The sequence below is a fragment of the Salmo salar genome, chromosome ssa06 (genome assembly GCF_905237065.1).
Source record: "Salmo salar chromosome ssa06, Ssal_v3.1, whole genome shotgun sequence".
Classification (NCBI taxonomy): Eukaryota; Metazoa; Chordata; class Actinopteri; order Salmoniformes; family Salmonidae; genus Salmo; species Salmo salar.
Window position 1 is genome coordinate 56,983,153 of NC_059447.1, and position 15,660 is coordinate 56,998,812.

The 15,660-nt window shown below is 40.5% G+C and overlaps 1 protein-coding gene across 1 annotated transcript in view; it reads right to left on the reverse strand.

Moving 5' to 3' along the window:
- Positions 1-11,160: 11,160 nt before the first annotated feature.
- The window catches only part of LOC106607687 (collagen alpha-1(XII) chain), a 93,846-nt gene continuing 89,346 nt past the window's right edge, over positions 11,161-15,660 (reverse strand). Inside the window, 8 exon segments of the mRNA XM_014204895.2 lie at positions 11,161-11,339; positions 12,836-12,904; positions 13,568-13,753; positions 13,888-13,954; positions 14,058-14,093; positions 14,229-14,300; positions 15,366-15,419; positions 15,531-15,584. Coding sequence (XP_014060370.2) covers positions 11,161-11,339; positions 12,836-12,904; positions 13,568-13,753; positions 13,888-13,954; positions 14,058-14,093; positions 14,229-14,300; positions 15,366-15,419; positions 15,531-15,584 — 717 coding nt within the window.

Below are 15,660 nucleotides of genomic sequence, written 5' to 3' on the forward strand. Positions count from 1 at the left end.
TGTCATCACTGTGCTCATGTCCAAGAACCATTTATTTTCCCTGTGGCAATGTGCCACTGCAATCGACAAAACCAATGAGAGAGGGCCATACAAACCTTACAGTAACTATAGTTAAGATATAATCTGTAGCGCAGAAGAGCTGCGTTATAGCGTGATTGAAATGTAAAGGTAATTTCCGATTGAGTGAATGCAGCCTCCAGAAACGCGGGAGCATTGCCTTTAAATTTAAATATTTAAAATGTTTAATTCAATCCGTTTCGCGGAAGATCCATGATATACACAATTAAAAATGTAAAGGTGATATCCAATTGAGCCAACATATGCAGCTTTGCCTTTCAATATAATTTGCGCTGTAGCACGGATCTTCCACGATACAGATTGAATCTAGGCCTAGACCTAAGAGCAGTTAGTGATGTCATCAAGCGGTGCCAGTAGAATCATGTGTCTTTCACACTACAAAGTTAATTGCATTGTTGGCTCTGGATGTGCAGTACATTTGTAACACTTACACTTGCTAAACAATAGGGTTATGTCATGTATGGTTAACTTTTGAAAGTTTTCTGAAACTGACGATACTGACAAAGGACAGGCATGAAATGATTAATGATTCACATACTGTACTCTTCATAGTTGTCAAAATACCATCACACCTGTAAGTGTGCGCATGTTGAAGCAGAAAGCATGCTGTACTAAGACCTGCTTAGCCTGGTTGCTCGTGGTCACAGAATAGCACAGTATATGTCTCCTACAATGATCAGTAATTGTTGCTATTTGGGTAACAGCTTCTTCCAAGTGATTTAGCATCAAAATAGCTATTTATTTAAAAGGCATAAGTGGTGGTCATGCACAATTATTCAAGCATACTTTTCTACTCAGGCAAACAAGGCAATCCTGGGGGAGCAACCGCTCAATATTTGCATCTTTGGACATATGTGGTAGGCACAGAACTTTCTCAACTACAGAATAAATCTGTGTTGGAGCAACATAATCAATGTTTTCGAGACTGGTCATCATTTGTCTTCGTATATTTTAGTTTATAGTCAGTTTCTTCCAGGATGTTCTGCTTCCTGTCATTACACCATTCCATTCAATAATGTCTACCTACATAAAAACCTTAAAGGTGCAATACGCAGAATTCGCTCCGCCATTTCCTAGTTGCAAAAATTTGAATATTTCGTCTAATTTCAGTTTATGTGACAAAACAAGCAATGTAGAGAATCGTTGTACCATATAAACCGCTGTGAAATATATTTTCTATAACCCCAAATATTGTATTTTCAGCTTTTTGAAGCTGGTGTACAAAACCGAAAGTAATAAACGCAAAAAACGAAACTTAAGAATGGGAAGCATAGAAATAGCACACAGAAAAGATCTACCGCTTCTTAGGCTTTCAATAAGAATGACATATCTATATCACACATTTCTATGTGAATTTGGTCAGGTCATCCAAAAACTTTCATATTGCAGCATTAAATTACCAATGTAGCCATTTTGATCTCAATATCATATAATTGTGACTGTTTTCAATTACAATAGTCAAAAAGAAACAAAAATTGCTTCTTAGCAAAGAGCAATATCTCAAACAAAAGTTTTGCTAGAACTTTCTGGGAGTGGTCTGAGTGGGGATGGGAAAACTGAAAACTAGCTGTTAATGACAGAGATGTTTGGAACTCTCTTTCTTATTGGTCTATAAACTAATGTACAGCCTAGTGATGTCACCAGGCAGGCCAAAACTCCATCCCACCAAAACATGCTGAAATTTCAGTCAGTCTTTTCAAACAGCTCTTGCACTAAAAGGGCAGTATCATCATTTTCACAATTTCACAGCATTATTTCAACCTCCTAGTGTGGAAACGTATATACAACCCCAGAAAATCACATTTTTGACTGCACAGGGCCGTTAATCCAATTGAATGTTTCTGTGGCTTTATTTTCAACCTCATGTGCTTGGTCACAGAGTGCTGAATCAGCAAACTAAATGCATTTCTAAATATAGACAAGAAGTGATGTAAGATGGAGCCAACTTCAACGTTTTTGAAATATAACAATATAATTCCATAGGAATGTATTTAGTGCCTGACTTGATAGCAGGTCAGGCAAGTTGCAGACAAACAAAGTTAATACATTTGACTCTTTATTGCTTCGCTCTATAAAGTCCTGTCCATATTAATAATAATAATAATAATAATAACGAAAAGGTCCTCCTTTTAAGAGTGTGCTCCTAATCTCAGCTCGTTATCTGTATAAAAGACACCTGGGAGCCAGAAATCTTTCTGATTGAGAGGGGGTCAAATACTTCTTTCCCTCATTAAAATGCAAATCATTTTATAACATTTTTGACATGTGTTTTTCTGGATTTTTTTGTTATTATTCTGTCTCTCACTGTTCAAATAAACCTACCATTAAAATTATAGACTGATCATTTCTTTGTCAGTGGGCAAACGTACAAAATCAGCAGGGGATCAAATACTTTTTTCCCTCACTGTAAATGTGACCCCATGTAGTAACGGAACAATGATCTCACAAATTTTTTTTAAATGTATTTTATTTTTACCCTTTTATTTAACTAGGCATGTCAGTTTACAATGATTGCCTACCCCGGTCTCCCCTAACCCGGACAACGCTGGGCCAGCCTCCCTATGGGACTCCCCATCACAGCCAGTTGAGATACAGCCCAGGATCGAACCAAGGTTTGCAGTGAAGCCTCTAGCACTGACATGCAGTGCCTTAAACTGCTGCGCCACTCGGGAGCCATGGAGAGACAGCAGAGCTTGTTTCTTGGTGAAACTCAATACACAGGGCGTTATAAATAGCATGCCTAACTAAAGGTTTCTAATGGAAACTCACTCTTCTTGAACCATTTACTGTCTGTTGTAATGTTGTCTGTATGCTAAATGACTAAGGAGTCTTAACGAGCATTTACTGTAAAACAGGGAGAAAATTAGGCTGCTGAGCCGTGTAATGCTGTACTTTATCTCTAGAGACATTGTAGAGGAGAAATGTGGAGTCAGGGGAGATTGTTTAGAGAGTAATTTTCATTGGACTGTGTCTCAGTAAGAACAGTGTCTCAGTTGTCCCTCCAACCATGCGTGAACAGCTATGTGGAGCTAGTAAATGCATGCAGTATGTAAGCGAGTATGATGAATGCAGGCTTAGCTATAATGTAAGATGGATTTCTGACGTAAACATAAAAAGCACAGGTTCTCTCAAGTACTTTCTTTCAATATGCGTTATGTAGTATGTGTACTGTGGATACCCTAAAAGATTCCTTTGTACAATTAGGGTTACCGTCTGTTCCAAAATGTCCATAAAAGTTCCTTACTCTTCAGTATAAACAGTATTTAGAGCTGAATTGACACTAAACTATGATCTATATTTGTTCGTGGTGTATAGTCAAGAACACACAAAATGACAGTATATCATCATTTACCTCATAATTTAAAACCGCTTCTATCTCCAGGCCATCAGACTGTTAAACAGTCATCACTAGCCGGCCTCCTGCTCTGAATCTTAGACACTGTCACTAGCCGGCTAACACCCGGTATTCTACCCTACACCTTAGAAATTGCTGGCCTATAAACACTGGTCACTTTAATCATGTTTGCATACTGTTTTACCGACTTTATATGTATATACTGTATTCTAGTCCAAGCTCATCCTATATTCATATACTGTCTGTACACACACACACATATATATATATATATATATATATATATATATATACTGTATACAGTATATATTTCAGTGGAGGCTGCTGAGTAAATGGAATGGCATCAAACACATGGAAACTATGTGTTTGATGTATTTGCTACCATTCCACTAATTCCACTCCAGCCATTACCACGAGCCCGTCCTCCCCAATTAAGGTGCCACCAACCTCCTGTGATATATTTCAATTCCGGACTCTGACATTGCTCGCTCTGATATTTCTTCATATTTTTTTTTTACCATTTGGATTATGTGTTTATTGTTATTGTGTTATATTACATTACTACACTGTTGGAGCTAGAAACATAAGCATTTCACTGCACCTGCGATAACATCTGCAGATCTGTATACACAACCAATAAACTTTGATTTGACCTTCTTGTCTTTCTCTGCCATAACACGCAACAGTGAAACATGCTTTCACCATTTAATTTACTACACTCCCATATTATGATGGTATAACAACCAATTTAATGACACTGCATAGCTTATTACTGTGTAAAAGTATGATTTACTGTATGGGTAATTCCACAATTGACATGGACTTTCCCTTGACCTTCTCAGGAAAACATCTGTAACTACATGTTTTGAAGGAGCGTCTCATATCACGGCTTAAACACTCATCTTTGCTCTTGTCTCTATGGGATGATGTAATTTGTGTATGGACTCTGTCGGTGATTGAACTGAGGCGATACCATATCAGTTGGAAAAAGAGCCAATGCTCCAGAACCATGTCGAGTTATTCTGTTCTTTTTGAATTCCAGGTGCTCATCCTCTGATTCCGCGTTGGGATTCTCTATTGGAATGTAAGCAGACAGAGGAGACGGTGGAAGGAATGAGGAGAAACCTGGTCGTAACAGATATGTGGGATCATCTCTGTGGGGGTGGTGAGGGAGGCAGATGAAGCAACTATCAGGAAAAGGAGTGGCTGCTCAAGGAACACCTCATGTTGTACAGACGAGCCCCTCTGCCAGACTATCTCCTATCTCCTAGCTGCCTCTTTATCCATGAGGTCATCCCTAGCCAGGGAGATTCTGTGTGTTTATAGTTCTGCTAAGTGCTTTCAAAAAGCCAGACAGAAGATAGGTTTTTATTGCACTTCACAGCAACATAGAAACAATGGTCTCTACATGGTGTTGAAAGCTGCTCTCCTGTGACTGAATGGTTTGAAACGTTAACTTCTTTGCTAAAAGCAACAAGGCCCAATCGTATGGATTCAATATTGTTTTTCACACATGACCAGGTGAAGCGAGGTAACTTCATACTTTTGTTCATTTCTCCATCCACACTCGAGTCATTGTGATACTACGATATTAATCACTTTCAAACAGATTTAAGTGCTCGAGCCCTGTGTGCATGCAACACTACAGTACCCGAGTTCCATTAATCAGAGAAGTCCGCACTGACAAATGAGGCTTCAAGTGTTTGATTATATTCTGCAGATGTGAGAGGTTTGAGCACCAGCTCAAACGTGAGCCCCAGTTGCAGACCCCACAGCCCACCAGACACGGGAATGCTTCCCAAATGACACCTTATTCCTTATATGGTGCACTACTTTTAGCCCTATGGGTCCTGGTCAAAAGGAGTGCACTATAAAGGAAATAGGGTGCCATTTGGGATGCATACACTTCACCAGTGGTTTGCAAATGTGCAAACGGCTTCTCCTTCATCTGGCCTGGCGTTTGTGAGACAACGTGCTGCACTCAAAGTCAGAGCACCCGTGCCAATAGTATCGTCTCTGACCCCAAAAGGTGAGTCACGCCTGGCTTTTGAGAGGTGGATTACTTTTTATAGAGTCAGTAATATTATGCATCCATAACACGACGATGATGACACACTCTTTTCCTACCATGTAGTGCTTACAATGTAGATCGACCATAAATCCTGAATACTTCAAGGACCAAGGATACTGTTTAAACAATTGGATTTGAATTCGAGTCATCCCTTTGATGAACTTTTTGGTGGACAGGTTCAAGGAGAGGGCACATGATATTGCTTTTATACTCACTGACCTTAGCTATATCATCTATCAGAGAAAATGGTGACTTGAAACTATTTCTGCAGGGATTCGGTTTAGAAATGTGCCAGCATCAAAGAGCAGCATCTTAATCTGCATACCTCTCTAACAACGGTCCAAGTCAGGGATTCGCATCAAAGGCTCATTATTGATAAGAGTGGTACAAAAGCAGCAAGCCCACTCCTCTTCCCTCCCTGCTTATCCTTTTCAATAAAGTACCAGAACTGTGCTGATTAAAAATGCCAGAGCTGCATATAGACGTAGTGAACTTCCTTAAATATTTTCAGTGTATCCTTAGGAAAGCGCTTTCAGTCCAAAAGTATGAAGTACATCTAATGGAATGGTGCAGTTCACATCCATGCCATCAAACCATCAGATATAACTGGGACACATTGCATCCAGTTGAAAAAAATCATCTATATTTTCCCGGTTTCCAGTTGCTCAGCTTAAGTGCCCACATGGACGTATTTAAGTTCACAGCAACAAGTAGCTTGTGTGATTCATACCATGCTAAATGTACCTTTAAACAAAAATGAAATAATCTCCAAAGCAGTTAAGCCAGAGCTGATGAGGTGTTTCCATGTAGTTAATAGGTTCTGACCTGATGATTGTAACAAATACAAAGTTGTGAGTCTGACTTGCGTACTTAGACATTACGATTTATGTTCAGGGCTCAGGCAAATGATTCAGGAGGAAAATATCTGATGAGGAAAAGTGGTGCGCAAATTGGTCAGATGAAATTAATTAGTGCCTTCGGAAAGTATTCAGACCCCTTAACTTTTTCCACATTTTGTTACGTTACAGCTGTAATCGAAAATGGATTAAATAAATTAAAATCCTCAGCAATCTACACACAATACCCCATAATGACAGGTTTTTAGAAATGTTTGCTAAATTATTACAAATAAAAAACAGAAATAACTTATTTACATAAATATTCAGACCCTTTGCCATGAGACTTGAAATTGAGCTCAGGTGTGTCCTGTTTCCATTGAACATCCTTGAGATGTTTCTACAACTTGATTGGAGTCCAACGGTGGTAAATTCAATTGATTGGACATGATTTGAAAAGGCACACACCTGTCTATATAAGGTCCCTTAGTTGACAGTGCATGTCAGAGCAAAAACCAAGCCATGAGGTCGAAGGAATTGTCAATAGAGCTTCAAGACAGAATTGTGTTGAGGCACAGATCTGGGGAAGTGTACCAAAACATTTCTGCAGCATTGAAGGTCCCCCAAGAACACAGTTGCCTCCATCATTCTTAAATGGAAGAAGTTTGGAACCACCAAGACTCTTCCCAGAGCTCTTCCCACAGCATGGTGCTGCCACCACCATGCTTCACCGTAGGGATGGTGCCAGGTTTTCTCCAGACATGACACTTGGCAAACTCAGCAAACTGAGCAATCGGGAGAGAAGAACCTTGATCAGGGAGGTGACCAAGAACCTGATGGTCACTCTGACAGAGCTCTCGAGTTCCTCTGTGGAGATGGGAAAACATTCCAGAAGGAAAACCATCTCTGCAGCACTCCACCAATCAGGCCTTTATGGTAGAGTGGCCAGATGGAAGCCACTCCTGAGTAAAAGGCACATGACAGTCAGCTTTGAGTTTGCCAAAAGGCACCTAAAGACTCTCAGACCACGAGAAACAAGATTCTCTGGTCTGATGAAACCAACATTGAACTCTTTGGCCTGAATGCCAAGCGTCATGTCTGGAGAAAACCTGGCACCATACCTACGGTGAAGCATGGTGGTGGCAGCATCGTGCTGTGGGGATGTTTTTCAGCAGTAGAGACTGGGAGACTAGTCAGGATCGAGGCAAAGATGAACGAGCAAAGTACAGAGAGATCCTTGATGAAAACCTGCTTCAGAGCGATCAGGAGCTCAGACTGGGGTGAAGGTTTACCGTCCAACAGGAAATTTACCCTAAGCACACAGCGAAGACAACGCAGGAGTGGCTTCGGGACAAGTCCCTGAATGTCCTTGAGTGGCCTGCCAGAGCCCAGACTTGAACATGATTGAACATCTCTGGAGAGAACTGAAAATAGCTGTGCAGCAACGCTCCCTGTCCAACCTGACAGAGCTTGCGAGGATCTCCAGAGAAGAATGGGAGAAACTCCCCAAATACAGGTGTGCCAAGCTTGCAACGTCATACCCAAGAAGACTCAAGGCTGTAATTGCTGCCAAAGTACTGAGTAAAGGGTCTGAATACTTATGTAAATGTGATAGTTTTTATTTTATTTTATAAAAGAGCAAACATTTCTAAAAGTCTTTTTTTGCCTCGTCATTATGGGGTAGTGTGTGTAGATTGAGGGGGAAAAAAACTATTTAATCAATTTTAGAATAAAGCTGTAAGGTAACAAAATGTGGAAAAAGTGGGGTCTGAATACTTTCCGAAGGCACTGTAAGTGGCATATAAAAGAAAATGCTCAGAGTAGCATGCTCATTTTCTCTTGACTACTCCTCCACCACTGATAAGTTAAGTACCTTTCCAAATTCTTCTTATCTGTTCCTAGTCCCCTTATTCCTTCCATATTTCAATCTCAGGGCAAAGAAGTAGCTACATTTTCTAAACTTGTCCTCATGTTACAAATTCCTGTCAGACACTTATACTCTGTTAATTTGTAGGAAAAAAACATGGTTAGAAATGCATAACTTGATGGTTTAACAATTTCTACATTAACTGGACATTGAATCTTGCTGCCATTTTCTCTCTCACCACTTGATTTTTTTCAAACTAAACCACACCTCTCATGACCTTTGTCTTTAGTACCAAACAAAATAGTTCTGCCTTCAGGGCATCCAATCAAAATTAGTTTACATCCTGTCCTCATAGGCAGATTGGTCCCAGAACAAAGTTAATGTTATTATAGTTTACTTGATTTGATTGTTGTAAATGTTTTAATACATATTCCTGAAAACAATCCATCTTTAAATCATCTATTTGCATGCTGTGATATAATGATTGACACGACAGTACATTTTCAGTAGTTTTATTGAAAAATGCCTCTTGTGTTTCAGAAATAAATAAGAAAATAAGGCTGTGGAATTCACAATTTGCAGTTAAAACATGAAGCAGCAATACCATATCCATAGTCTTGCACACAAATTCCAACTGCATTCGATATTGATAAAACAACAAATGACAACAACTATATTCTGATTAACAAACCATACTAAATATACACCACAGACATGCAATTCCACCTTTTGGTAAAACCAGCTGTGAGTTGATATAAGAAAACGGATAAATATTTTGTCTAAAGTTACAAAATGGAAGCCATGTTTAACTGCAGTACTGAAGATGAAAACTGTAGGTAGATGGTGGACAAATGGCCATCATTCAAGTGAGAAAAAAGGCAAAAGCATAAAATAGGAATAAAACAACATTTTGATAATCAGAAATATTGGATGAACCGTAATTTTGGATGAACCGTAAAAGAGGCGTTTTTTTTGTTGGATGCCCCAACACTGTGTGAACAAACATTTGCTTTCCTTTAATACCTTTGAATGTTGGTTTTGTCATGAAGAGTGCATTGTCCAACACTGCAATTCAATAACACTTAATGCAGATATGTTACAAGCAAAATACACAATAGGGAAAAGACAGCAAGCTTACAGATTGTCATGTTTTTGCTTCCCCCTCCCCCAACATATGATTTAAGGTACTTCCAAATATAGAGGTATCAAACCCCTTTTTAGTGAAATGTGCATAGCCCTTAATGACACCACATGTGAACACAGCAACAACAAAAACAAGAACAACAAAAAAAGAAGAACATCCTCTTTTTATGAACCTATACTTTTGGATTCCATTCTTGATAGTGACCTCTTTCGACGCTCGTTTTGTGAGTCGTCTTCTTCTTCGGGTATTGGGACTACGTAGGTTTCAGGCTCAGGTGGATATGGGTCTGCTTGGAAATAGTGTTTTATGCCAATTGAACATGAGTGTAATTTGCAGAGTATGTCAGGCTCAACATGCACAAAAATGAATTGCTGTGTTAGGTTTTCTTTTCAGGCTTGGACATACAGTATACTGGTGAAATGACAATTGAGTGGACGTGGTCATATCCCTCTATGTTATTGTCAAAGGCACTGATAGGAAGTAAACAATTCAGTGCGTTTTCTATATCTGTGTGATGTTAATATTACACAATGTTAATACGGTTTGAGTGGTGGGTGGGTTGAATCGTTCAGTGCATTTTCTATGTCGGTGTGATGTTAATAATACAATGTTAATACAGTTTGAGTGGTGGGTGGGTTGAATCGTTCAGTGCATTTTCTATATCGGTGTGATGTTAGTACAGTTTGAGTGGTGGGTGGGTTCAATCATTGAACAGAATCATCATTGCCATTTGCTGCAACTCATTCATTTATAAAATATCAACACAAAATATCAAAAAAATCAAGTAAGAGTTCTACCACCAGCCTATTCATACATTTTGGAATTGGGAGGTTATTCCTCGTAACATAAAACAGAGGTAACCAGCTGGTACTGGAAGAATATCATTGAATACTACAGCATAATGAATGATGATTCTCAGAATGCTACTACCGTGTACATAGACAGAAAAGCTAAACCTCCAAAGGTCACATCGGCACAAAAGGCACGTGGTTCAATACGGCCCTGAGCAGTCCGTGTGTGTTTAGGCTACAGAAACATCCCTTTTTAGGGACGCGGTAGAAAAAGAAGCATTCGTGTTGGCATTCACCAAGCAGCAGGTTACAAGGCAAAAGCATAACTACAGGTGTTAAAAACCACATTGAGTGGATGTGATTTAAACATCATTTACAAGGCATCATTAGTTTATTTACAGATTTCACCTCAAGAGTAACCATGTTAATGTCGTTGTTGAAGTAATTTGGTGTTTGTTTGTTTGCACATGCTTCTCCACCTGATAGGTCTTTGTCTGCTCGTTCTTTGGCTTCAAGATGCAAACAGGCAACTATGTTGCTGTCATCACCGGCGCTTGTTTGATCTAGTTGCTCTACAATGTTGTTAGTACCGGTCCTCGTTGTTCTTGACTTTCTCAACATAGTTTGTTAATCTTATCCTTTGGTGGTTATCCTCAAACAGCTCTAGAGCGCGTGAGCAAGCATCTCAGTAACAGGACTTTTTTTTTTGTTCAGGAATTCAAAGTGAAAGCAGCACAGGCGATTTAGAAAGTTTACTATGGTGAACCTGAAATAGGTCAAACGAGGTGTTAGTCTTCAGTTGGTATGGGAATATTTACTTTCTCTCCAAATGTTAACAAATGAATTATCACAATTTATATATAGTCGTTTCTGGAATATATCCATTTTGTCATCAGTCTATACTGTACCCACTTATGTTACGTAATAACTATGTAGTAACTACACATGCTTTTCACTCATGTTCCATGCTTCGGTGACATGCAGTCATTAAGGATGTCATGCCCATTAACCTGTCCAGTTATGTACCTCTGTATCCTTGTCCATTGTACGGAATGCTGACACACTGGGAAGAGTCACAGTAGCCAGGAGTGCCAGGTTGGCCCCTAATACCTGTGAACCCTTGGCGCCCAGGAGGACCGCGGGGCCCGGAGGAGCCTGCGGGGCCTGGAGGGCCGGTCCGAGCTTCGCCTGGTGGGCCTGTGGAGAGAGAAATCACAATCGACCAATTAGAAGGCATCGGCATGTCATCACCCTGTGACATCAGTGGGAGCTATAAGTGTAGTAACTATTTCTGCCACAACGGTTTGGAAAATCATTTTTTTCTTCTCTTTTTTTTACTTAAGAAGGAAAACCCTGGATTCATTCGTTGATCCTTTTTCCCCCTCTGTTTCGTCTAGACGTTTAGAAAAGTTAAGCTTGGAATTTTTCCCTCAGTCTCTCATCCGTGGTCCTCTAAGTCCTTTAAACATGTGCTGTGAATGTGACCATGGGAGGAAGACCTCAGTACATACATCTGATTGGCCCCTGAACAATGACTCACCATCAGCTAGCTTCCCCAGTAATCTGGGCATTTCCCTTTCCCTGATTCAAGACCACTTTCCAAGTCTTGACCTTGTAGACCTTGAAGCCCAATGCTTTATAGTTACGCGTGCTGAATTTCAGTGGGAGTGGGTGGCTATAGTGAAGCGTGCTGAATTACAGTGGGAACTGTATTAGCTGTATTGCAGCTCTATGGCCCCTGGCAAGACAAACTCATATTATTGTTGGATGGCCTGGCAGGCGGTTTGGCTGGAATCTGTTCCTGTAGCTCCATTACAGGGTTAAACCAATGGGAATCCCACTGTCTGATCTCTGGTTTCAGAACTCAATCTATGATCTCTGTCAGCGCACTGGTCCTATCAGTGACAGCTTGTAATGACTGTGGTACTGCTCAAGCATTTACATTTACATTAGAATGGATGAAGACTAAGGCGAGCACATCATGTGAAATGGACCAACTCTGGTTACTACCCATATCAAGTTTGATGTTGCTAATCTGTTTGGTACATTAAATCTGTGATGTACATAAACCCAGTGGTGTAAAGTACTTAAGTAAAAAATCCTTAGAAATACTACTTAAGTCGGGTTTTTTGAAGGGGGGGGGTCTGAACTTTACTATTTAAGTTTGACAACTTTTACTCCACTATATTCCTAAAGAAAATATATACTTTCTACTCCCATACATTTTCATTTACATTTGACCAGTGTGAGCATCTCACACACAAAGACAATATAAATCCCCTAGAAGGCAGAGTGTTTAACTGGGAAAAATGCTGAATGGCAGCGTTGGTCATTTATTAAACACAGCTGCCCCAGCACTGCTTCAGGCAACACCTCTGAGCTTAGCAACGCTTGGTTTAGCAGCCTGTAGTTACAGCTAAGGAGATTTAAACTGGGAGAAGTGGTTCAATTCATAGTGACACATCCAGCTTTAAATGAGAGACGTGGCCAGAATGACCCCCATTACTGCGGCTAAAGTAAAGTAATGATTGATTTCCCCTGATTCTACCAAAGAATATGACGCCATGCGAATCACTCGGAGAGATTAAGCTTAATGAATGAGAAGTATTGCTATTAAGACAGATGTGACGCAATGCAGGACAAAAGACAAAGACTGGATTGTTACGGATCTGGAGCAAAAATGTGAAACTAACCAGGTGGTCCTCTTTGTCCTCGCTGTCCGACTGCTGCTGTCCCTCGATCACCCTTCTCTCCTGCAGGGCCTGAGAATCAAATAGAAAATCACTCACAGCCGAACAAAGACAAGGACACCCACTGAAAGAGGAAACCCCAATGTAACCACTATGAGCGCACAGGAATTGACATTTTCATGAAGCTTGATAGGCATTTCCTGAGCCACTGAAAAACAGTCTGAGGCAGGCCTATGGAAAGACACACAGAAATACAGACATAACCACTGAGATGAATGGAATATGCTGTGAAGATGAGACTTTGGAAAAGTCTGTGAAGGCTTCATTCCGTTGCTATCGCAGCAATTCTAAGACAGAGTTGTATGTCTATGGAAAAATGTCCAGTCTTTGTTCCAACCGTGACAATACCACACAGCAAGACACTCTAGTTAAGCCTACTGATAGTGAACAGCTGGACCAGGGGTGTCCATTCCTGGAGGCCCATGTGTCTGTTGTTTTTGTTACTTCCTTTCAATTTGTAGTAAGACCTAGACAACCAGTTGAGGGGAGTTCTTAAATAATCAATGACCTTAATTGGTCAATCGAGTACAAGGGAGGAGAGAAAATCCGCAGACATACTGCCGTCCAGGAAATTAGTTTGACACCCTAGAGCTAAACCTATTGATAAACAGCTCTATCAGTTAACATAGGGGAAATCTTGGGTTCCTGACAGTCATGGATATCCTGATGACGTACCTCTCTCTCCTTGCTGGCCAGGTTGTCCTGAACTTCCTGGGAATCCATTCCTGCCTGTCTGTCCGGGCTCTCCACGGGGACCCTGGTTACCGCTGGGCCCAGGGGGTCCGGGGGGACCTGGGTTGTTGCTACTACGGTAACCGCTGGGAATCTGGTTCAGCATGGAATTGACTCTACTCATTTGTTCTGAAAAACAATGATAAACATAAACATTGAGAAGGCAACAGACATTTCATGAAAGGTAGACTCTTTTAGGACTTTGATTTCTCTCTGGTGAAAGAGCTACTTATAAATGTAGTGCTGAAAAAAGGCCCACTCACCATTTACTATCTGCTCACACATTTGTCTGGCAATGGACCGCATCATGTTCTGAGGAGCAAAGTCGCCCTGGAAACAAACAGAGAGCAAGGCTTGGTGATGAATATACATGACTTACTGAGATTGACTGAGGTTCAAAACTTGGAGCTCGAACACTGGAGATGTTACTCACTCTCTCTCCTCTGTCCCCTTTCATACCATTGGCTCCCTGAAATGAAAATACAAGGCCGTTACATCTCACTGCACACAGATGTATGTACTGTATGACACAAAAACGTTGCCTTTCAGTGGTTTGCATGACATACAGAACTGTATTATGAGATTTGGTGAGATGGATGCTTACCGAAACACCTGTGTCACCAGGCTTTCCTGGTTTTCCTGAAGCCCCAGGCATTCCAGGAGATCCAGGAGGTCCCTGTATAGTGACAAGAACAAAATAACCAATCAAATACATGAATTGCACCATGCACTTCAAGGGACCACAATGGGAAGTCATTGATTTTGTGTTATCCCTGTCAAGTTAAAAATGTATGTACTTTGTGTACCGTAAATTCCGGAATATAAGCCGCAACTTTTTTCCCAGGCTTTGAACCTCGCGGCTTAAACAATGACGTGGGTAATATATGGATTTTTCCCGCTTTCAATTTTTTTTCTCCAAAAAAACACATTCTGTGACGTGGTCAGTTATTCTGGCGGCATGAAGCTTTCATTAGACCAATGAAATTGCCGAACGGGTTAAGGTCAAACAACTTTTTTGTTTACCGTTTAGATTAAATCGAGCGCTCTCAAACTTCCCATCATTCTGATTACGGTAGTCATTTTGTCACCCTCATCATGGCAAAGACACGGAGAAATGCATATGATGCAGCTTTCAAGTTGAAGGTGATTGATCTGGCTGTTGGAAAAGGAAATAGAGCTGCTGCACGGGAGCTTGGTCTTAATGAGTCGATGATAAGACGTTGGAAACAGCAGTGTGAGGAATTGACTCAGTGCAAAAAGACAACTAAAGCTTACTGCTAACGTTTTTTTTGTTACAAGCCTTGTTTCGTTAAAGCCTATTTATTTTTGTTACAAGCCGTGTTTCGTTAAAGCCTGTGTAAAGTTAATTTGTTTCAATGTACCGGTAGGCACCTGCGGCTTATAGACATGTGCGGCTTATTTATGTTCAAAATAATATCTTTTTTTAAATTCAATGGGTGCGGCTTACATTCAGGTGCACTTAATAGTCTGGAAATTACAGTATGTATTTTTTTAAACTTGCAAATAAAACAATCAATCCAGTGACACAAACAACGGACGGAACAAATCAGTTACAGTGACACAAACAAAAGAACCAATCAGATACAGAGACACAAACAAAATAACCACTCAGATTACACTCAAGAAACATCTGGTCCGTCTTTACTATAGTTTAGGAGAGGCCGAGTTTGACAGTTCTTAAATGACTTTATCTCCCTGACTTTATTTTGTCTGAGCATACCATTGGTCCTGTTGCACCTCTGGATCCAGCCTGTCCTTCCTTTCCTTGGGGTCCCTGCATTCACAACACACAGACAATAGAGTTAAACAAGTTGAGCTGATGGGATGAAGTTCATTTGACAGACATTGCATGATCATTAGACAATGGCCCATTGATTTGACTTACCCTCGGTCCAGCAGGTCCGATTGGGCCGATGGTCCCAGCTATCCCAGGTGGACCCTGGGGAAAAAGGCGGAAACACAACCCACGTCAGAGCTGGACTTTCTTTTTTTTCCTTCCTCACAGATCACATTAA